At 30.7% G+C, this 25,243-nt stretch overlaps 1 protein-coding gene across 6 annotated transcripts in view; it reads right to left on the reverse strand.

Moving 5' to 3' along the window:
* LOC143054637 (potassium channel subfamily T member 2-like) overlaps window positions 1–25,243 on the reverse strand; it is a 131,884-nt gene that overhangs the window by 58,046 nt on the left and 48,595 nt on the right. For 5 of the 6 annotated variants that reach the window (XM_076227651.1, XM_076227652.1, XM_076227653.1 and 2 more), the window contains exons 3-4: window positions 4,594–4,676; window positions 3,205–3,301 (exon numbers count right to left, since the gene is read on the reverse strand). In XM_076227651.1, coding sequence (XP_076083766.1) covers window positions 3,205–3,301; window positions 4,594–4,676 — 180 coding nt within the window. Of the gene's footprint in view, window positions 1–3,204; window positions 3,302–4,593; window positions 4,677–7,896; window positions 8,033–25,243 lie in introns of those variants that run through there. The other variant, XM_076227654.1, reaches the window with a different exon arrangement.

A 25,243-nucleotide genomic window follows, 5' to 3' on the forward strand; every position in this document is an offset into this window, starting at 1 on the left:
AGTTATAAATAGATAAGATAAATATAGAAAATTAAAGTTTGTATACAATGTAACTTGAGTTCGTTTTACTATTATATGACACATGAAATTGTTCTAAAGGCTTGGCATCTAATAGGACGAACTTCCCATGGTTCCTACCACTTCGCAAGGCTTCTCTTCCAACCTGGCCATAGTTGGAGGTTACTACTTCCCGGCGCGTCGGCAACAATGGGAAGATTATGATCGCCGCTGTGGATAATAAAATTGTCAAAAACTGTTCCTTTGTTAATTATTTGGTGACTTTATATAATTTTTGGATCGTCTGCAGTAGTTGGTCTGTATAATGGCATAGTTGTGAATTCCTAGTTCATTTAAGATCGGCGCCCGTGGTACGTTTCTTCTGCAATCATTTATATCTGCTATCATTTATAGATGTATAGGTGGTATCGGACATCTTGGTCATCTTGATTCAGTTGTTTTTTCGTCGTAAGTATGGAATATTCCTTGGTCCATGTATATGCTGGTGGCCTGTAGATCGGCGCTGTTAGCTTGGCGGTTCCTTTCGGATGCAGGGGTTCACGATTAAATAATAAATTAAATTCCGCGAGGTGAACCAACGCCTGTGAAATCGTTTTGGTAGAGTCCCTGAAGTGGATACCTTGGTATGCCGGGTTGTCAAATCATGCAAATGAATGCAATCCTTAAATAATAATTAAAATTGACAACAACACTTCAAAAGATCTGCAATTTTATCATCTATGTCTACATGTTTCGCCTGCAAGGCAGGCTTCATCAGGACAATTTTTATACAGAAATTGAGCCCCTGAAGTACTCAAAGTGGTGCATTGAATTTGACGTCGTCATGGTGAGAGAAACAATGAAAAGTGAAAGTAGCAATACAGAGTTATAAATAGATAAGATAAATATAGAAAATTAAAGTTTGTATACAATGTAACTTGAGTTCGTTTTACTATTATTTTTATATTTATATATTTATTTCACTTAAGAAGCTTAAATTGTTAAGTTTCCATTAACTGTTGAAAACTATATATCATATAAATAAAATAACAATTTTCTGCCTTGAACCTGAAGAAAGTCTACACATATTTGTTTCACTCAAGATGCTAAAATGGGAAAGTTAATGAATCTAAGTTTCACAATTACTGTTGAAAACTATATATCATATAAATAAAATAACTTGTTTTGTATAATTTTGTATGAAAAAGGACATCAGTGAAGAAAATAAATTAATCTAAAAGACAAAGAGAACTGAAAATTTTGTTTTTGGTTTGTAGAATGGATTTGCTCTTTTTTTTATTTCATCAAAATATAACTTAAGGTCTCCTGCCAGTCCTAGTGAAATTTACAAATTTGAAATCTCGATGAAGTATACCAGGGGTATTATAAATGTAGTTACATTGGGTTATTGTTGTCTGTGGATCAGGCCATACAATTGCAGTTATATTGCTGTGTTTCTTTCACTTTTCGTGACCTTGAACAGTGCATTTGAATAAACAGTAAAATATATGTATAAGGGTAAATGTTTCAGTTGAATTTCTTTTGCTAAAATAAGGAAAACTAGACACATGCAAACATTTTGTGATATTTGTGGATTATTGTTGGTCATTTCAACCAGATTGATTTTCTCGCTTGAGCTGGGACGGCTAAAGTGAGAAAAGCAATGGAGCTGAGATGACCATCGATTAATAACTATTTTACATACGATTTCATCTACAACAGTATGTGCTCCCTTAGTTTTTAACAATAATTTTTCATATCACTCGAGTGCCTCAACTGTGCTGAGAAAGAAAATGATCAGTCAGTATGATCAAAGAAAATTTTTGTAAAAATAGCGATAAATAAAATTGAGAATGGAAATGGGGAATGTGTCAAAGAGACAACAACCCGCCCAAATAAAAAACAACAGCAGAGGGTCACCAATGCATACATGATAAATAAACTCATCATAGATGCGAGAATCAAAATTTTGTAAGCCAGACAATGCATCGTCTACTAAAGACTCTTGATTCAAAAAAGTTTAAAGGGCCAAATAAAGTTAGAAGTTGAAGAGCATTTATATTTAAGACCCAAAATTCTGAAAAGTTTTGCCAAATAGTTAAGGATATGTTTGTCTGGGATTGTTTTTAAGTGCCCATGAAGATTGGTTGATTGATTGTGTTTTTATACCACTTGAAAGTGCCACTTTTGGGCTATATTGTGCACAGAGAAAACCATGACCTTCGATAGAAAAACTGACAATCCCATGAAGACAAATTGATTATAAATACATAGTAAGAAGAAATATTTACATGTACCACAACAAGTTATGTTTGAAATGCACATCTATATTTTATATTGACTTTTATTGCTAAAAATTTGAGTTCATCTATATTCTCTATTACTGCAGATTATCAAATATATTCCTAATTTTTAACGACTTTTATTAGTAAAATTTTGACCTGTGCTATTTATACCACAATTATTCAAGTACATAAATTTTTCGATACAATAGTTGGAATGAAATCATGTTTACAACATTAACAAACCATGTTTACAATATAAGGTAAATTATTGAAACAAGAAAACATTATGTAACTCTATACCTCAAAAGAATCTTAAAATTGGAACGCCTATAGTTATGTCATGGTTAGACCGACATATTTATGTTCAAATGTTCCAGTCGGTAAAATAACAAGTATTAAATTTACCTACAGTATTTAATGACCTTTGGTAAAAAAAATATTATGACAAGGAGTGATCATGGTTGAAATCTCAAGAACTAAATTATAACCCTCCCCATATATTGGTGTGGCTGTCCCATGTAGAGCACATAGTCAGTGGTTTTATCTTTTGTGTTTTTAGTTGAATTCTGTATTGATTGCTGATTTGAAGAGGATGCAAGGATTTGTGATATTTCAAATTTAATTTAACATATAATTATACAGAAAACTTGTAGTTTGGTGACTCTTTAATTTGTGGTAGAACTTTAACCACAAAATCTTTAACAGTTAGTATCCCATAAAAATGACAAATAATATGGATTCCACAATACTTAGATTTGTACTTCAATCGTTTTTTAGTAGTATTTTTCATTGCTTCTTTTTATGTTTTTCATGTTGTGTATTGTGTACCACTGTATGTCTTTTTCCATACCATGTATTTTTCTTCACTGCACCCTTAACTCCAATCCATTCTGCTGTTTTAAAGATCATTATTATCTCTTACCATGCATAACTCTGTGGATCATCCAATTCCACACGGATAATGTACAGGAAACATAATAGGAATTTTATTACAAGGTCAAAGATACGACTTCCTAATCCTAAAATAATGAAAAAATATTATATCATTGCGATTATCTAACAGACAATTATCAATACTGAGATTATAAATATTGGTTTGATTTTCATGTTGACATTCATATTTACTTAATAACCAAGTAAATATGTACACTGTATTTGTTTGCTGATGATAAAATTGACAAAGTGCTCCTGTTGAAAAGGTCACAAGGTCATTGTTTTTCTTTGAATATTTAATATATGTTTAACTATTTGCACCAAATGTAAATGAAAGTCATGATACTCATTTATCATGCTTTTAAATACCATAACGATATGGTCAAATTGCTGAAAGAACACCCCCCTGCTTATGAATTATTGAAACTATCTTTCTGCATTGGCAATAATATTTTGGTGTTATATATATATTAGATACCATATCAGATCTCTAGTCTCTTTATAGTCTCATTTAGAAATATCATTAAAAGTACAATACATATTAGAATCAACAAGAAGTACCACGATGAGCTATAGATCACTGTTTATAGTTTGCTGTTTTGTGGAGTTTTTCTCTTCAGGCCATAAAAAATAATAGGTTTGTTTGCCCAAATCCTACCTACAATCTACCCAGAAAAAAGCTGCCTACTCAAAATCTTTTATTGTCCTGATGTGATAAAGTTTCTTTTTTATTCAGATAGGCATGAAATCTAATAAACATCTGATACTTAAATTTCTCTTTGCCAAAAAAAAAGGAAATGCCAACCTACCTACCCACTGTCTCTATGTTTAGGTAGGGCTTGGGCAAACCAAAATATTTTTAAGTGTGGCCTGATGGCATCATACAAACATTCATACCAGGCTAAGTCCACTGTGTGTTTGTTCGATGTATTTCTATTTGTATCCATCTGATGAGTAAGCCTTTTGAACTAATTTTTATAGTTTGTTGTTATGTTGTACTGTTACACCAATGTCCAAGGCTAGGAATGTTAGGGGAGCCAGTTAACATGAATAACCCTGCCACATTCTCTATGTGCCTGTCGAAAGTCTCTGTTGCTGTACTTGTGTTACATATTTGTTTTTCGTTCTTTATTTTGTACATAAATTAGGCCGATAGTTTTCTCTTTTGAATTGTTTACAATTGTCATTTCACCATCTTTTATAGATGACTATGCGGTATGGGCTTTGCTCTATTGTTGAAGGCAGTACAATGACCTATGGTTGTTACTTTTTGTGTCTGACGTTTCCTCTCTTGTGCTTGTGAAGAGTTGTCTCAATGGCAAACATTTCTACATTTTTTTTCCTTCCTTACATGTACATGTATCAGTTATCTACTTACTTGTTGAGGGATTTCTCAAGAAAAATCTCTTTAGTCTGTTTCTAAATGAGATGTCATTTGAAATGAACTTCACAGGAGCAGATCTGAAAAAAAAGACATAACATTGTTAATTCTGAAGAGATTTATCCTGTTCACTAAAACACATGAAACTACAAATGTGAGATTAATTATCAGATTTTGGTAAATGCTGCCTACAAACAAACTATAAACATTTAAATTTTTAATTCTCTATACATATTCCATAGCAATTTTTCGAAATAGTAAAACCATTGCAATTTTATGCAATAGTAAAAACATTGTAATTTTTCACCATAGTTAAACATTACAACTTTCCCCCAATAGTCAGATAAAAAAAAACATTGCAATTTTTGGCAATAGTAAAAACATTGCATTTTTTTGCAATAGTCTGATAGTGAAAACATTGCATTTTTTGCAATTTTAAAAAAACATTGCAATTTTTGGTCAATATAGTATGTTCCCTATTGGAATTTTGAAAACAAAGAATAGTAAAAACCATTGCAGTATTTTGCAATAGTAAAATCATTGCAATGTTTTGCAATAGTAAAAACATTGCAATGTTTTGCAATAGTAAAAACATTGCAATGTTATGCAATAGCAAAAACATTGCAATGTTTTGCAATAGTAAAAACATTTCAAATATTTCTGTATTAACAGATACTCAGCCTGTGTACTAGATCAGGCTTTTCCCACTTTTCTTTTGCCATTTATATCTTGTCCCAACTGTTATTGACCAACTTCACAAAGTTCACAAAATTGCTTTTTTCCAAATACCATTGAATATAGTTAAAACAATAAATTATCATGATTATGTGTTTATGATTCATATTTAATATTCAGTATTAATGTCCAAATGGATACCTCATTTTTCTGCTTGAAAAGAATATAAAACCGAAGTAACTTGATTATATATGTTCTTCAAAGAAATTGAAAGAGCTCTATTGTTAGTTTTTTTCTTTTTAAATCTGTCTTTCTCAAGTGTTTAAAATTATTTAAATACCCTGATTCAAAATTTTCATATCTTGTTCTATTATTAAATCTGTTTCTAACCAACAACAAAAAACACTCAGACGTGGCCTCGACCCTAAAGACATCTGCCGCTTTTATGTTTTCATTTTTAAAACTTTGTAACAAGAATGTGACAAGGATGCCACACTCACACTATCATTTTCTATGTTCAGTGGACAGTGAAATTGGGATAAAATTCTAATTTTGCATTAAAATTAGAAAGCTCATATCACAGAGAACATGTGTACTAACTTTCAAGTTGATTGGACTTCAACTTCAACAAAAACTACCTTGACCCAAAACTTTAACATGAAGTGGAACTGACAGATGAACAGACAAACAGATGTATGAAGGGACACACAGAACAAAAAAAAATGCCCCATTTAATATGAAGAGGGACATAAAAATAATCAGTGCTCTAACATGTCTAAGGAGAAGGTTCTTGTCTTCAGCTAGTACTCTAATGGAACAAAATTTTGTATGAACATTATACTTTGTACAACGCCATAATAAATAATAGGTTTGTTTGCCCAAACGCTACCTACCCAGTTGCCTACTCAAATTCTTTTATTGTCCTGATTTGAAGAAGTTTTTTTTAATCAAATAGGCATGAAGACTACCGGTAATAAACATCTGATACTTCAATATCCTTTTTAGAAAAGAAAAAAAAAGAAAATACCTACCTACCTACCCACTGTCTCAACCTTTGGGTAGGGTTTGGGCAAACAAAAATATTTTTAAATGTGCCCCAATGCACAATTTTATACTGAATACAATCAATAACATAGAACCCACCTCCTTATATTCTCCAGTTGGTTCTTTCCAGCCCTCCCATTTAACTCAAATCCCCTCCCCAATGCTCTTAAATGTCTTAGATGCCTTTCTCTATACTATATATTTTTGTCTTTCTCTTGTAACAGTTACATTTTTCTCTTTATTGAATACAATATTGATTTGTAACATAAATTGGATTTTTTCCTTTGATGTTTTTATGAAATAATTTGCTTAAAAGGTGTGGTGAGGGATAACCATATGGTATATTATATGCAAATTTATGTTGTACCATACTTTGCTAATTAAATATGCAACTCGACTAGAATCCAAAGGAAAAAAGGTGGAGCTTCAGCCATGGTATAACATATTCATTTTCATGTTATTCCATGGCTGAAGCTCCACCTTTTTTTTTTTAAATGTATCCGCCTCTTAAATATTTAGGAAACTGTAAAACGTACTAAAAGGTCAAGATCTTCATTTGTTTTCATTTTATAAGAAAAAGCAATAAATTATGTGTACCACATTTCAAGAAACCCTTTTCAAACTATATAGGATTGTTACGAATTCCCTTAATTTTGGAAACACTTACTAATTGTTTCTTTTTTCAGTTTTGAAAAAAATAAAATGTAAAACTATCATTTCTTCTGCGAAAATTCAATTAAATTTCGATTTAAAAAGGGGGTACCTATACAAAAAGGGATAAATATCGGCTACAAATATCTGTGAAAAACATGATTAGGGGACGTACACTATCTACGCCCCTGGATCCGCCACTGTTAAAATATTGTTTTATCATTAAACTTGCGTTTTAATAAATAATCTAATAAAATAACGGAAGAAAAGCATTTTTCAATTAGATGAAAATTCTGTAAAATATGATTAATTTGTATGATACATTGAAAAAAAACAAAAAAAAAACCAATTCTTACCGTCATTAGAATAATTATTTAATCCTTGTCGCTGGAGTCCGACATTTTTGTTTACCTCAGTCTGGAGACATTATGAAATTACCTGCGCCTACAATCATACAAGGGGCACAAAACTAAAAAAAAAATAATCGGGAAATCCGACATTTTCTTTACTTTCTGCAAATTCAGGGGTTCTACTACATGAAATACACAGACGATCATACACGAAGCGCAAAAGTGACTTGCGCGAGCTTCCATTTCATTGGATAAAACTGTAACGTGATCAATTTCCAATATTAGTTGAAGGTCTTGCAGCTGTCAATCATTTTATTTATATTACAAATTTTATATACCATGTGTCTTACTCATTAACATATTTAAACAAACTCATCCTTCGGATTCGTTTGTTTAAATATGTTAACTCGTACAAACCATGGTATATATAGTACTTGACATATTACGAAGTAAATCTATTTCAATTCAATTATTTAAATCTTACATAAACTGTAATAATAACTTATAATGAGATGCAAATTAATTCATAAATAAAAATATTAAAAACTAATAAATGATTGATTAACCATAATTACATTACCTGTCAAAATTTCCAACACTCTTACGCCGAGAGTTCATTGCAAGTTTAAAAGTATTTTATCAAGCAGAAACTTCCTATATTTATTAACCAGATTATCTTGACAATTGAGGGGTATATCAGACAATCTCTCTGTTACTCAGGTGTAGTGGTCCAAGTTATTAACCGTGTATTATTTAGTTTTGTACATTTCGTACACACAAACTTTAAATACCTTTTTCCCGTATTAAAAGTTTAACATGTTTCAAGGGATAAGAAAAAAATAAACAAAGAGATTTGTAACCCTGACATTTCACCAGACACCTTGGGTCTAATTTTAGACTGTAAACTTCTACGTTCTTCCATTCATAAATGTAATCAAGTATTTATTTATTTAGTTTGATATGGGATTATCTAATATCAATATTTTCAACAATAATACACCTTGTTTAATATGTTAAGAAATACTACTAGTGCATGTAATCAGATCACCTACAATCCAAGTTCGTTTAAGCAGCAACCATTTGATTTTCTGGGGGGGCTATGGTTTTTTTGGGAAAAAAAAGTTTGTTTCCAGTTTTTGGAGAAAAAAAAAATTTGTTTTTGATTCTGAGAAAAAAAAATTGTTTGTTTCACCCTCAGCTGCCACTATATGTAATGCTAAAATTGAAAGAAAAAAATTGTTTTCGACTTGTCGCGAAAAAAATTGATTTTTTTCGCCGCAGCGGGAAAAAAAAATTGTCCAGAAAAAAAAACCATAGCCCCCCCCCAGAAAATCAAATGGTTGCTGCCTTATGCAGCCTTATTTACATTTGGCATTACGTTTGTCTTATGTTTTTGCTGAGGTGATCAATGGCTTTGAACAAAAAGAATTTGGGATATAAACATCAAACTGTTGTTCGTTGATTTTGTTCAAGAGGACGTATTGATTTATAAACAATGTCTAAGTTTCATGGGGCTTAAATTAAAATATTGTTTGTTTGCCCTTTACCGACTGACCCCATAAATTCGTTCTGACTGAAAATTTTCAGACTTTTATTGTATTTACATGCAATATTTTATTTTCATTTATTTTTTTTCGTTCCTATCGAAAATCTTATATCTGTATTTCCCGCTCAAAACTTTTTTACCAGTATCCTCGGGTTTTATCTTCCACGTAAAAGGTCCGTTTGGTATCACGTGAGCATTTGGCATGAAGACTTGCATTTAGAGATTCAAAGCATTTGATTGAAATCGATGTTGAAAGTTATGAAATGATATGACGAACGTTGCCCTGTATCTTTTAATATACTTAAAGAGCAGGGTTCATTTAAAAAGTTCATCCAATAAAAAATTATCAACATATGTACAAAATATTTTGTTAAAGGACGTTGTATCCTATGTAGGGATGGCCAACTGTGATCTGTAGATTAGGATGATTATGTCACTGCCTTCGATCAGCTTTGACATTTTATTTATATCTGACATGAACCAACGTCCTGTGAATTGGAGAATAATTGGTAGTAAAATTGCCAAGTTTTCCTTATTGTACAGACCATTTATAGATGTGATATAAAATATGTGACAATTGAGTTTCAAGTCTTTTAGATTTTATTGATAACACCGCTTAGTTTTAGCTCTTTTAACTGGTTGCATGATGATGATGGTGGGAAGTGCACTGGGTTTATATTCTAGTCCAATATTCTTTTTATTTCATAGATATCATCTCTGAAAATTGAAGTTCAATATTGACATGATTGATAAAATTGGTAGAATGTCGGAATAAAACATGCTATAGATTGTACAATTGCACATTGTACAGCTGTGTCACAAACAATGCTAGGGAGATATATGATATTAATAAACCTTTCACTCAAGTTAAGCATATGTAGTACAGAATATTAGTGCAAGTTAAAACTCTTTAAATTTCCAGGCATATGAACGTTGAAAATATGATGCACAGCTCTATATTTTGATATTTGAAAACAAAATAGTAGTGCATAAGAATTAACTTCACATTCTACATGATATTTGTTTTTCATAACTTCCTGGGACTATTATACTTATAGTCCTAGAAACTTTAATAATAGTAAAGATCAGTTAAATCATACTTAAACCAAAGACAAAAATGATACGTTGTATCATGCAGATTTTGTATTTATGAAATAAAATATCATACCTACTTCTGTAATGCCTAACCATGAAAAAAACATGTACCGAGTCAAGTTATTTTGTTGGAAAGAAAAAGAAAATATTTTACCTACCTACCTACCCTGTTTCAAAAAATAGGGTCGGAAAAGTGAAAACAAACAATATTTTAATTTAGGCCTGAATTATAACATTATATGTAAATGTTTTTCTGAAATGTTGTTGAAGGTCAAATCGTGACCTAATAAATATTGCTTCTTTTTACTATGGTGAATACGTTGTAGTTGATTCTTGCAAACAGGGTGGTCATATAATCATGAAATAATAATTAATGTATTTGAGCAGTAAATATTGTCACATTTGGAAATAAAAAAGTAGTTTTACATTATTCATGATCAATGACATAAAATACTGTATAATATTACTATGAACACCTGAAGTAATGTTAAACTGGACCCCTGTTGTGTTCACTTATCGCTACACTGACAACAGGTATGGCCTAAATCCCGTGGTCAGAATTCTGACCACAGGATTTAATAATTTCGACGAGACTAGTACATCATGGGCTACATGTATGTTTAATTATGTATTATACTGATAGCAAATCAAAGAAAAATTAGCACATTTATTACTGAGTTCTTAAGCATGTTAAGGGAACAAAAGATACCGGCTCAGTTTGTCAAGAACATGTTAACACGCTCGTTGGTCATTTATCTGCGCTACTATCATGGGGTTAATTAACAGATAGAGTGGGGGGCACATATTTGCCGGGGACACAATTTCGCCGTTTTATGATTTTGAGGTGTAAAAACTTCAAAGGATCGCTGAAATGGGAGAAATATGCCGATAAATTATAATTTTATAACATTATAACAAATATGATTATTTTTTAAACTTAAACAAAATTGCGCAACTTACTGCAAAGGACGGAAAAACGGACAACAATTTTCGGTCAATTTCCTGAATGAAAAATACGATTTTCAAAGAAGTTTTTCTTAGTATTTTTTGACTGCTTGGCCTAAATTTCTGTTTTTACACCTTTGAAATGTCTGCTGTTCATCTATAATGAAATTTATTGGATAAATATTATACAGTGGCGGATCCAGAACTTTTCCTAAGGGGGGGGGGCCGCTGACTGACCTAAGGGGGGCCCACTCCAGTCATGCTTCAATGATTCCCTATATAATCAACCAAATTTTTCCCACAAAAGGGGGGGCCTGGGCCCCCCAGGGCCCCCCCTGGATCCGCCTATGTTATATTAAGCTGCAGTTTAATATTTGGTTTTAAATTGATGTGTAAAAACAGCGAATATGTGTCCCCCATTGACAAAACTTCAGGAAATTTCAAACACCCTTTAATCTAACTTAAAGTTTACAGATGATTATTTTCAAACAAACATGTTTTCAAGCTTAGGAATGATTTGCATTTGAAGTTATCTTCATATAGAAATATCAATATACTTCAAAAACATATAGACCTGAACATAAACTGTAGAGAACATGGAACGATATGGTGAAAATTAGCACTCCACTCTACTTGTTTATTTTGTGGCATCGCAATATTAACATTTGAGGTCAATTTCCAACCACTTTAATTGGCCATTTTTATTAGCGAATCGTTGAATTTGTAAGACTCGTCCAAATAATGCCAATGTGACAATAGCTCCAACCCGTTCCTTCGGTGCGAAGCTATAGATAGAACGACGGAACCGGTTTAAAGTAATGAATGTATGATCAAATCATCAATAAATTGCCAGATCTTATATTTTCATAAAATGCAGTGGGGGTTCCAGGGGGTACCTAGTGTTGCCTGTTGGAACCCCTACCCCTTTTTAAGGACTCAATAGACAATTACTGTTACATTTGAATGCGGATATTCTTGGACCCCCTTTTATCCTGGATTGGAACCCCTCCTTTTTATATGACTTGATACGCCCCTGAAACGTGGTCAGTATAAACCAAAGGACCATAGAAAAAATAAACTCATTACCATGATGACTGTTAGGAGTTGTGTCACAGGCACTTGTTTCTATCCATACGAAGGTCGACTATCCATATAAATATGGATAGTCGACCTTCGTATGGATAGAAACAAGTGCCTGTGAGTTGTGTGTCCAATATCAGTCACAAATTTACAAAAATTGGTTATAAATTTTACAATTATACGATATGTATATACACTGAATACATTTACGGTAGTGTACATCCAACATATCTCGTCTTGAACGTGTGTGTTGTAATTCATGATGCAAACCTTTTACTTTCACTTTCGTTTATTTTTTAAGTTGGCGCCAATTGAGCTAATTTTAGAGTCAATTCCGGGCAGCTCAATAGGTGTCATACCACCAATTAAAAGTCCCTATCTGTTCAACCAAATTTTGCAATTTTCGCAGCTTTCTAAATATTTTACCTTAAGTTTAACTTCATAGAAACTAGGTATATCCTGAATTGTACAGGTGTCACCTTTCTGCATGCCAATTTTCAACATACATTCAAAATCATATAAGAAAGCAGAGAGCTTCCGAAAGGAGGTACCACTAAAAATAACCCCTGGTTTTCTGGAAATCTTAAATTAGTATACTATGGAGCGCATTAATCCTCAATTTTTAATGCAAACTCATAGACAGATAAATTTTGGCTCAAAATGGTCTTAATATATTTCTCTTTCAACAAAACTTTCATTTCTGCAAATTTGTTGTTTAGTTTAGGTGAACAATGACATCAAATGCACTATTTTTTGTCCGAGTAGGCCTACTTTCACATACGTTCTAAATTTGAGGGAGTAATTGGTGGTATGACACCTTTATTAAAGGTGTCATACCACCAATTAAAAGTCCCTATCTGTTCAACCAAATTTTGCAATTTTCGCAGCTTTCTAAATATTTTACCTTAAGTTTAACTTCATAGAAACTAGGTATATCCTGAATTGTACAGGTGTCACCTTTCTGCATGCCAATTTTCAACATACATTCAAAATCATATAAGAAAGCAGAGAGCTTCCGAAAGGAGGTACCACTAAAAATAACCCCTGGTTTTCTGGAAATCTTAAATTAGTATACTATGGAGCGCATTAATCCTCAATTTTTAATGCAAACTCATAGACAGATAAATTTTGGCTAAAAATGGTCTTAATATATTTCTCTTTCAACAAAACTTTCATTTCTGCAAATTTGTTGTTTAGTTTAGGTGAACAATGACATCAAATGCACTATTTTTTGTCCGAGTAGGCCTACTTTCACATACGTTCTAAATTTGAGGGAGTAATTGGTGGTATGACACCTAAAGAGACAAAAAAGTTGATTAGAAATCTTTTATTTTGCTTTATTCTTAATCCTTAGTCAATTTGCAGTTAAAAACAGCCTATCTGAGCATTATGTGACTTATATTAAAAATTTCACAGCTCAATTTAAACTGACTGTAATGTATGACTTTAATAGAAAATACTTGAAAATTTCATTTTGGGCTACAGGAACATAAACTTTCAATATCAAGATCATTGTTTGCTGATTTGTTTTGTTTGTTCTACTTCTTTAAAGACTTTCAACAATTTTTGCAATGAATTTAGTAAAAAATCCAAGGTATTGAAGTGTCAAGGAATATTGACCCCCCTTTTTTCATCTGGTGTCAGTAAAGTACTACAAATTGATCAAAAGTGCAGTCATGGTCATTTAACTGTGTTTATTTACATCAGTTAATAAAATTTAAGATATAAAAATTTCATTTAGAATAATAAATGGTGCTTTTGTGAGTTTCTGCAGTGCTTACATTAGGCTATGCTATCTGCCAAGTACATAGTATGACGCAATGCTATAAGGGCTAAAAATCAAATAATTTCATTAAATCTGCATGACAAAATTTTGTTAGGGGTAGTAAACAACTTATGTTTCAATGTTTAACACCACAGAATAACTTTCTGTGCATTTATAACATTATTTAGGACATTATTTATATAAAAGCATATTGTCAGGATGGGAAAAGCTAAAAATAGCACAAACTCAAGTTTTTGGCTCTAAATTTGAAATATGTGACATTTTGCCCCCAAAAAGATTGAAATGTGGCTACTATTATCTCAAATGATCAGTTAAGACAAAAAAAACCAATTGTTTTCTGATTTTGATGTTTCACCGCATTTTGCTTTAAAGAGACAAAAAAGTTGATTAGAAATCTTTTATTTTGCTTTATTCTTAATCCTTAGTCAATTTGCAGTTAAAAACAGCCTATCTGAGCATTATGTGACTTATATTAAAAATTTCACAGCTCAATTTAAACTGACTGTAATGTATGACTTTAATAGAAAATACTTGAAAATTTCATTTTGGGCTACAGGAACATAAACTTTCAATATCAAGATCATTGTTTGCTGATTTGTTTTGTTTGTTCTACTTCTTTAAAGACTTTCAACAATTTTTGCAATGAATTTAGTAAAAAATCCAAGGTATTGAAGTGTCAAGGAATATTGACCCCCCTTTTTTCATCTGGTGTCAGTAAAGTACTACAAATTGATCAAAAGTGCAGTCATGGTCATTTAACTGTGTTTATTTACATCAGTTAATAAAATTTAAGATATAAAAATTTCATTTAGAATAATAAATGGTGCTTTTGTGAGTTTCTGCAGTGCTTACATTAGGCTATGCTATCTGCCAAGTACATAGTATGACGCAATGCTATAAGGGCTAAAAATCAAATAATTTCATTAAATCTGCATGACAAAATTTTGTTAGGGGTAGTAAACAACTTATGTTTCAATGTTTAACACCACAGAATAACTTTCTGTGCATTTATAACATTATTTAGGACATTATTTATATAAAAGCATATTGTCAGGATGGGAAAAGCTAAAAATAGCACAAACTCAAGTTTTTGGCTCTAAATTTGAAATATGTGACATTTTGCCCCCAAAAAGATTGAAATGTGGCTACTATTATCTCAAATGATCAGTTAAGACAAAAAAAACCAATTGTTTTCTGATTTTGATGTTTCACCGCATTTTGCTTTAAAGAGACAAAAAAGTTGATTAGAAATCTTTTATTTTGCTTTATTCTTAATCCTTAGTCAATTTGCAGTTAAAAACAGCCTATCTGAGCATTATGTGACTTATATTAAAAATTTCACAGCTCAATTTAAACTGACTGTAATGTATGACTTTAATAGAAAATACTTGAAAATTTCATTTTGGGCTACAGGAACATAAACTTTCAATATCAAGATCATTGTTTGCTGATTTGTTTTGTTTGTTCTACTTCTTTAAAGACTTTCAACAATTTTTGCAATGAATTTAGTAAAAAATCCAAGGTATTGAAGTGTCAAGGAATATTGACCCCCCTTTTTTCATCTGGTGTCAGTAAAGTACTACAAATTGATCAAAAGTGCAGTCATGGTCATTTAACTGTGTTTATTTACATCAGTTAATAAAATTTAAGATATAAAAATTTCATTTAGAATAATAAATGGTGCTTTTGTGAGTTTCTGCAGTGCTTACATTAGGCTATGCTATCTGCCAAGTACATAGTATGACGCAATGCTATAAGGGCTAAAAATCAAATAATTTCATTAAATCTGCATGACAAAATTTTGTTAGGGGTAGTAAACAACTTATGTTTCAATGTTTAACACCACAGAATAACTTTCTGTGCATTTATAACATTATTTAGGACATTATTTATATAAAAGCATATTGTCAGGATGGGAAAAGCTAAAAATAGCACAAACTCAAGTTTTTGGCTCTAAATTTGAAATATGTGACATTTTGCCCCCAAAAAGATTGAAATGTGGCTACTATTATCTCAAATGATCAGTTAAGACAAAAAAAACCAATTGTTTTCTGATTTTGATGTTTCACCGCATTTTGCTTAAAGGTGTCATACCACCAATTAAAAGTCCCTATCTGTTCAACCAAATTTTGCAATTTTCGCAGCTTTCTAAATATTTTACCTTAAGTTTAACTTCATAGAAACTAGGTATATCCTGAATTGTACAGGTGTCACCTTTCTGCATGCCAATTTTCAACATACATTCAAAATCATATAAGAAAGCAGAGAGCTTCCGAAAGGAGGTACCACTAAAAATAACCCCTGGTTTTCTGGAAATCTTAAATTAGTATACTATGGAGCGCATTAATCCTCAATTTTTAATGCAAACTCATAGACAGATAAATTTTGGCTAAAAATGGTCTTAATATATTTCTCTTTCAACAAAACTTTCATTTCTGCAAATTTGTTGTTTAGTTTAGGTGAACAATGACATCAAATGCACTATTTTTTGTCCGAGTAGGCCTACTTTCACATACGTTCTAAATTTGAGGGAGTAATTGGTGGTATGACACCTAAAGAGACAAAAAAGTTGATTAGAAATCTTTTATTTTGCTTTATTCTTAATCCTTAGTCAATTTGCAGTTAAAAACAGCCTATCTGAGCATTATGTGACTTATATTAAAAATTTCACAGCTCAATTTAAACTGACTGTAATGTATGACTTTAATAGAAAATACTTGAAAATTTCATTTTGGGCTACAGGAACATAAACTTTCAATATCAAGATCATTGTTTGCTGATTTGTTTTGTTTGTTCTACTTCTTTAAAGACTTTCAACAATTTTTGCAATGAATTTAGTAAAAAATCCAAGGTATTGAAGTGTCAAGGAATATTGACCCCCCTTTTTTCATCTGGTGTCAGTAAAGTACTACAAATTGATCAAAAGTGCAGTCATGGTCATTTAACTGTGTTTATTTACATCAGTTAATAAAATTTAAGATATAAAAATTTCATTTAGAATAATAAATGGTGCTTTTGTGAGTTTCTGCAGTGCTTACATTAGGCTATGCTATCTGCCAAGTACATAGTATGACGCAATGCTATAAGGGCTAAAAATCAAATAATTTCATTAAATCTGCATGACAAAATTTTGTTAGGGGTAGTAAACAACTTATGTTTCAATGTTTAACACCACAGAATAACTTTCTGTGCATTTATAACATTATTTAGGACATTATTTATATAAAAGCATATTGTCAGGATGGGAAAAGCTAAAAATAGCACAAACTCAAGTTTTTGGCTCTAAATTTGAAATATGTGACATTTTGCCCCCAAAAAGATTGAAATGTGGCTACTATTATCTCAAATGATCAGTTAAGACAAAAAAAACCAATTGTTTTCTGATTTTGATGTTTCACCGCATTTTGCTTAAAGAGACAAAAAAGTTGATTAGAAATCTTTTATTTTGCTTTATTCTTAATCCTTAGTCAATTTGCAGTTAAAAACAGCCTATCTGAGCATTATGTGACTTATATTAAAAATTTCACAGCTCAATTTAAACTGACTGTAATGTATGACTTTAATAGAAAATACTTGAAAATTTCATTTTGGGCTACAGGAACATAAACTTTCAATATCAAGATCATTGTTTGCTGATTTGTTTTGTTTGTTCTACTTCTTTAAAGACTTTCAACAATTTTTGCAATGAATTTAGTAAAAAATCCAAGGTATTGAAGTGTCAAGGAATATTGACCCCCCTTTTTTCATCTGGTGTCAGTAAAGTACTACAAATTGATCAAAAGTGCAGTCATGGTCATTTAACTGTGTTTATTTACATCAGTTAATAAAATTTAAGATATAAAAATTTCATTTAGAATAATAAATGGTGCTTTTGTGAGTTTCTGCAGTGCTTACATTAGGCTATGCTATCTGCCAAGTACATAGTATGACGCAATGCTATAAGGGCTAAAAATCAAATAATTTCATTAAATCTGCATGACAAAATTTTGTTAGGGGTAGTAAACAACTTATGTTTCAATGTTTAACACCACAGAATAACTTTCTGTGCATTTATAACATTATTTAGGACATTATTTATATAAAAGCATATTGTCAGGATGGGAAAAGCTAAAAATAGCACAAACTCAAGTTTTTGGCTCTAAATTTGAAATATGTGACATTTTGCCCCCAAAAAGATTGAAATGTGGCTACTATTATCTCAAATGATCAGTTAAGACAAAAAAAACCAATTGTTTTCTGATTTTGATGTTTCACCGCATTTTGCTTAAAGGTGTCATACCACCAATTAAAAGTCCCTATCTGTTCAACCAAATTTTGCAATTTTCGCAGCTTTCTAAATATTTTACCTTAAGTTTAACTTCATAGAAACTAGGTATATCCTGAATTGTACAGGTGTCACCTTTCTGCATGCCAATTTTCAACATACATTCAAAATCATATAAGAAAGCAGAGAGCTTCCGAAAGGAGGTACCACTAAAAATAACCCCTGGTTTTCTGGAAATCTTAAATTAGTATACTATGGAGCGCATTAATCCTCAATTTTTAATGCAAACTCATAGACAGATAAATTTTGGCTAAAAATGGTCTTAATATATTTCTCTTTCAACAAAACTTTCATTTCTGCAAATTTGTTGTTTAGTTTAGGTGAACAATGACATCAAATGCACTATTTTTTGTCCGAGTAGGCCTACTTTCACATACGTTCTAAATTTGAGGGAGTAATTGGTGGTATGACACCTAAAGAGACAAAAAAGTTGATTAGAAATCTTTTATTTTGCTTTATTCTTAATCCTTAGTCAATTTGCAGTTAAAAACAGCCTATCTGAGCATTATGTGACTTATATTAAAAATTTCACAGCTCAATTTAAACTGACTGTAATGTATGACTTTAATAGAAAATACTTGAAAATTTCATTTTGGGCTACAGGAACATAAACTTTCAATATCAAGATCATTGTTTGCTGATTTGTTTTGTTTGTTCTACTTCTTTAAAGACTTTCAACAATTTTTGCAATGAATTTAGTAAAAAATCCAAGGTATTGAAGTGTCAAGGAATATTGACCCCCCTTTTTTCATCTGGTGTCAGTAAAGTACTACAAATTGATCAAAAGTGCAGTCATGGTCATTTAACTGTGTTTATTTACATCAGTTAATAAAATTTAAGATATAAAAATTTCATTTAGAATAATAAATGGTGCTTTTGTGAGTTTCTGCAGTGCTTACATTAGGCTATGCTATCTGCCAAGTACATAGTATGACGCAATGCTATAAGGGCTAAAAATCAAATAATTTCATTAAATCTGCATGACAAAATTTTGTTAGGGGTAGTAAACAACTTATGTTTCAATGTTTAACACCACAGAATAACTTTCTGTGCATTTATAACATTATTTAGGACATTATTTATATAAAAGCATATTGTCAGGATGGGAAAAGCTAAAAATAGCACAAACTCAAGTTTTTGGCTCTAAATTTGAAATATGTGACATTTTGCCCCCAAAAAGATTGAAATGTGGCTACTATTATCTCAAATGATCAGTTAAGACAAAAAAAACCAATTGTTTTCTGATTTTGATGTTTCACCGCATTTTGCTTTAAAGAGACAAAAAAGTTGATTAGAAATCTTTTATTTTGCTTTATTCTTAATCCTTAGTCAATTTGCAGTTAAAAACAGCCTATCTGAGCATTATGTGACTTATATTAAAAATTTCACAGCTCAATTTAAACTGACTGTAATGTATGACTTTAATAGAAAATACTTGAAAATTTCATTTTGGGCTACAGGAACATAAACTTTCAATATCAAGATCATTGTTTGCTGATTTGTTTTGTTTGTTCTACTTCTTTAAAGACTTTCAACAATTTTTGCAATGAATTTAGTAAAAAATCCAAGGTATTGAAGTGTCAAGGAATATTGACCCCCCTTTTTTCATCTGGTGTCAGTAAAGTACTACAAATTGATCAAAAGTGCAGTCATGGTCATTTAACTGTGTTTATTTACATCAGTTAATAAAATTTAAGATATAAAAATTTCATTTAGAATAATAAATGGTGCTTTTGTGAGTTTCTGCAGTGCTTACATTAGGCTATGCTATCTGCCAAGTACATAGTATGACGCAATGCTATAAGGGCTAAAAATCAAATAATTTCATTAAATCTGCATGACAAAATTTTGTTAGGGGTAGTAAACAACTTATGTTTCAATGTTTAACACCACAGAATAACTTTCTGTGCATTTATAACATTATTTAGGACATTATTTATATAAAAGCATATTGTCAGGATGGGAAAAGCTAAAAATAGCACAAACTCAAGTTTTTGGCTCTAAATTTGAAATATGTGACATTTTGCCCCCAAAAAGATTGAAATGTGGCTACTATTATCTCAAATGATCAGTTAAGACAAAAAAAACCAATTGTTTTCTGATTTTGATGTTTCACCGCATTTTGCTTTAAAGAGACAAAAAAGTTGATTAGAAATCTTTTATTTTGCTTTATTCTTAATCCTTAGTCAATTTGCAGTTAAAAACAGCCTATCTGAGCATTATGTGACTTATATTAAAAATTTCACAGCTCAATTTAAACTGACTGTAATGTATGACTTTAATAGAAAATACTTGAAAATTTCATTTTGGGCTACAGGAACATAAACTTTCAATATCAAGATCATTGTTTGCTGATTTGTTTTGTTTGTTCTACTTCTTTAAAGACTTTCAACAATTTTTGCAATGAATTTAGTAAAAAATCCAAGGTATTGAAGTGTCAAGGAATATTGACCCCCCTTTTTTCATCTGGTGTCAGTAAAGTACTACAAATTGATCAAAAGTGCAGTCATGGTCATTTAACTGTGTTTATTTACATCAGTTAATAAAATTTAAGATATAAAAATTTCATTTAGAATAATAAATGGTGCTTTTGTGAGTTTCTGCAGTGCTTACATTAGGCTATGCTATCTGCCAAGTACATAGTATGACGCAATGCTATAAGGGCTAAAAATCAAATAATTTCATTAAATCTGCATGACAAAATTTTGTTAGGGGTAGTAAACAACTTATGTTTCAATGTTTAACACCACAGAATAACTTTCTGTGCATTTATAACATTATTTAGGACATTATTTATATAAAAGCATATTGTCAGGATGGGAAAAGCTAAAAATAGCACAAACTCAAGTTTTTGGCTCTAAATTTGAAATATGTGACATTTTGCCCCCAAAAAGATTGAAATGTGGCTACTATTATCTCAAATGATCAGTTAAGACAAAAAAAACCAATTGTTTTCTGATTTTGATGTTTCACCGCATTTTGCTTTAAAGAGACAAAAAAGTTGATTAGAAATCTTTTATTTTGCTTTATTCTTAATCCTTAGTCAATTTGCAGTTAAAAACAGCCTATCTGAGCATTATGTGACTTATATTAAAAATTTCACAGCTCAATTTAAACTGACTGTAATGTATGACTTTAATAGAAAATACTTGAAAATTTCATTTTGGGCTACAGGAACATAAACTTTCAATATCAAGATCATTGTTTGCTGATTTGTTTTGTTTGTTCTACTTCTTTAAAGACTTTCAACAATTTTTGCAATGAATTTAGTAAAAAATCCAAGGTATTGAAGTGTCAAGGAATATTGACCCCCCTTTTTTCATCTGGTGTCAGTAAAGTACTACAAATTGATCAAAAGTGCAGTCATGGTCATTTAACTGTGTTTATTTACATCAGTTAATAAAATTTAAGATATAAAAATTTCATTTAGAATAATAAATGGTGCTTTTGTGAGTTTCTGCAGTGCTTACATTAGGCTATGCTATCTGCCAAGTACATAGTATGACGCAATGCTATAAGGGCTAAAAATCAAATAATTTCATTAAATCTGCATGACAAAATTTTGTTAGGGGTAGTAAACAACTTATGTTTCAATGTTTAACACCACAGAATAACTTTCTGTGCATTTATAACATTATTTAGGACATTATTTATATAAAAGCATATTGTCAGGATGGGAAAAGCTAAAAATAGCACAAACTCAAGTTTTTGGCTCTAAATTTGAAATATGTGACATTTTGCCCCCAAAAAGATTGAAATGTGGCTACTATTATCTCAAATGATCAGTTAAGACAAAAAAAACCAATTGTTTTCTGATTTTGATGTTTCACCGCATTTTGCTTTAAAGAGACAAAAAAGTTGATTAGAAATCTTTTATTTTGCTTTATTCTTAATCCTTAGTCAATTTGCAGTTAAAAACAGCCTATCTGAGCATTATGTGACTTATATTAAAAATTTCACAGCTCAATTTAAACTGACTGTAATGTATGACTTTAATAGAAAATACTTGAAAATTTCATTTTGGGCTACAGGAACATAAACTTTCAATATCAAGATCATTGTTTGCTGATTTGTTTTGTTTGTTCTACTTCTTTAAAGACTTTCAACAATTTTTGCAATGAATTTAGTAAAAAATCCAAGGTATTGAAGTGTCAAGGAATATTGACCCCCCTTTTTTCATCTGGTGTCAGTAAAGTACTACAAATTGATCAAAAGTGCAGTCATGGTCATTTAACTGTGTTTATTTACATCAGTTAATAAAATTTAAGATATAAAAATTTCATTTAGAATAATAAATGGTGCTTTTGTGAGTTTCTGCAGTGCTTACATTAGGCTATGCTATCTGCCAAGTACATAGTATGACGCAATGCTATAAGGGCTAAAAATCAAATAATTTCATTAAATCTGCATGACAAAATTTTGTTAGGGGTAGTAAACAACTTATGTTTCAATGTTTAACACCACAGAATAACTTTCTGTGCATTTATAACATTATTTAGGACATTATTTATATAAAAGCATATTGTCAGGATGGGAAAAGCTAAAAATAGCACAAACTCAAGTTTTTGGCTCTAAATTTGAAATATGTGACATTTTGCCCCCAAAAAGATTGAAATGTGGCTACTATTATCTCAAATGATCAGTTAAGACAAAAAAAACCAATTGTTTTCTGATTTTGATGTTTCACCGCATTTTGCTTAAAGAGACAAAAAAGTTGATTAGAAATCTTTTATTTTGCTTTATTCTTAATCCTTAGTCAATTTGCAGTTAAAAACAGCCTATCTGAGCATTATGTGACTTATATTAAAAATTTCACAGCTCAATTTAAACTGACTGTAATGTATGACTTTAATAGAAAATACTTGAAAATTTCATTTTGGGCTACAGGAACATAAACTTTCAATATCAAGATCATTGTTTGCTGATTTGTTTTGTTTGTTCTACTTCTTTAAAGACTTTCAACAATTTTTGCAATGAATTTAGTAAAAAATCCAAGGTATTGAAGTGTCAAGGAATATTGACCCCCCTTTTTTCATCTGGTGTCAGTAAAGTACTACAAATTGATCAAAAGTGCAGTCATGGTCATTTAACTGTGTTTATTTACATCAGTTAATAAAATTTAAGATATAAAAATTTCATTTAGAATAATAAATGGTGCTTTTGTGAGTTTCTGCAGTGCTTACATTAGGCTATGCTATCTGCCAAGTACATAGTATGACGCAATGCTATAAGGGCTAAAAATCAAATAATTTCATTAAATCTGCATGACAAAATTTTGTTAGGGGTAGTAAACAACTTATGTTTCAATGTTTAACACCACAGAATAACTTTCTGTGCATTTATAACATTATTTAGGACATTATTTATATAAAAGCATATTGTCAGGATGGGAAAAGCTAAAAATAGCACAAACTCAAGTTTTTGGCTCTAAATTTGAAATATGTGACATTTTGCCCCCAAAAAGATTGAAATGTGGCTACTATTATCTCAAATGATCAGTTAAGACAAAAAAAACCAATTGTTTTCTGATTTTGATGTTTCACCGCATTTTGCTTTAAAGAGACAAAAAAGTTGATTAGAAATCTTTTATTTTGCTTTATTCTTAATCCTTAGTCAATTTGCAGTTAAAAACAGCCTATCTGAGCATTATGTGACTTATATTAAAAATTTCACAGCTCAATTTAAACTGACTGTAATGTATGACTTTAATAGAAAATACTTGAAAATTTCATTTTGGGCTACAGGAACATAAACTTTCAATATCAAGATCATTGTTTGCTGATTTGTTTTGTTTGTTCTACTTCTTTAAAGACTTTCAACAATTTTTGCAATGAATTTAGTAAAAAATCCAAGGTATTGAAGTGTCAAGGAATATTGACCCCCCTTTTTTCATCTGGTGTCAGTAAAGTACTACAAATTGATCAAAAGTGCAGTCATGGTCATTTAACTGTGTTTATTTACATCAGTTAATAAAATTTAAGATATAAAAATTTCATTTAGAATAATAAATGGTGCTTTTGTGAGTTTCTGCAGTGCTTACATTAGGCTATGCTATCTGCCAAGTACATAGTATGACGCAATGCTATAAGGGCTAAAAATCAAATAATTTCATTAAATCTGCATGACAAAATTTTGTTAGGGGTAGTAAACAACTTATGTTTCAATGTTTAACACCACAGAATAACTTTCTGTGCATTTATAACATTATTTAGGACATTATTTATATAAAAGCATATTGTCAGGATGGGAAAAGCTAAAAATAGCACAAACTCAAGTTTTTGGCTCTAAATTTGAAATATGTGACATTTTGCCCCCAAAAAGATTGAAATGTGGCTACTATTATCTCAAATGATCAGTTAAGACAAAAAAAACCAATTGTTTTCTGATTTTGATGTTTCACCGCATTTTGCTTTAAAGAGACAAAAAAGTTGATTAGAAATCTTTTATTTTGCTTTATTCTTAATCCTTAGTCAATTTGCAGTTAAAAACAGCCTATCTGAGCATTATGTGACTTATATTAAAAATTTCACAGCTCAATTTAAACTGACTGTAATGTATGACTTTAATAGAAAATACTTGAAAATTTCATTTTGGGCTACAGGAACATAAACTTTCAATATCAAGATCATTGTTTGCTGATTTGTTTTGTTTGTTCTACTTCTTTAAAGACTTTCAACAATTTTTGCAATGAATTTAGTAAAAAATCCAAGGTATTGAAGTGTCAAGGAATATTGACCCCCCTTTTTTCATCTGGTGTCAGTAAAGTACTACAAATTGATCAAAAGTGCAGTCATGGTCATTTAACTGTGTTTATTTACATCAGTTAATAAAATTTAAGATATAAAAATTTCATTTAGAATAATAAATGGTGCTTTTGTGAGTTTCTGCAGTGCTTACATTAGGCTATGCTATCTGCCAAGTACATAGTATGACGCAATGCTATAAGGGCTAAAAATCAAATAATTTCATTAAATCTGCATGACAAAATTTTGTTAGGGGTAGTAAACAACTTATGTTTCAATGTTTAACACCACAGAATAACTTTCTGTGCATTTATAACATTATTTAGGACATTATTTATATAAAAGCATATTGTCAGGATGGGAAAAGCTAAAAATAGCACAAACTCAAGTTTTTGGCTCTAAATTTGA

The sequence above is a fragment of the Mytilus galloprovincialis genome, chromosome 12, assembly GCF_965363235.1.
Source record: "Mytilus galloprovincialis chromosome 12, xbMytGall1.hap1.1, whole genome shotgun sequence".
In the NCBI taxonomy this organism is placed as follows: domain Eukaryota; kingdom Metazoa; phylum Mollusca; class Bivalvia; order Mytilida; family Mytilidae; genus Mytilus; species Mytilus galloprovincialis.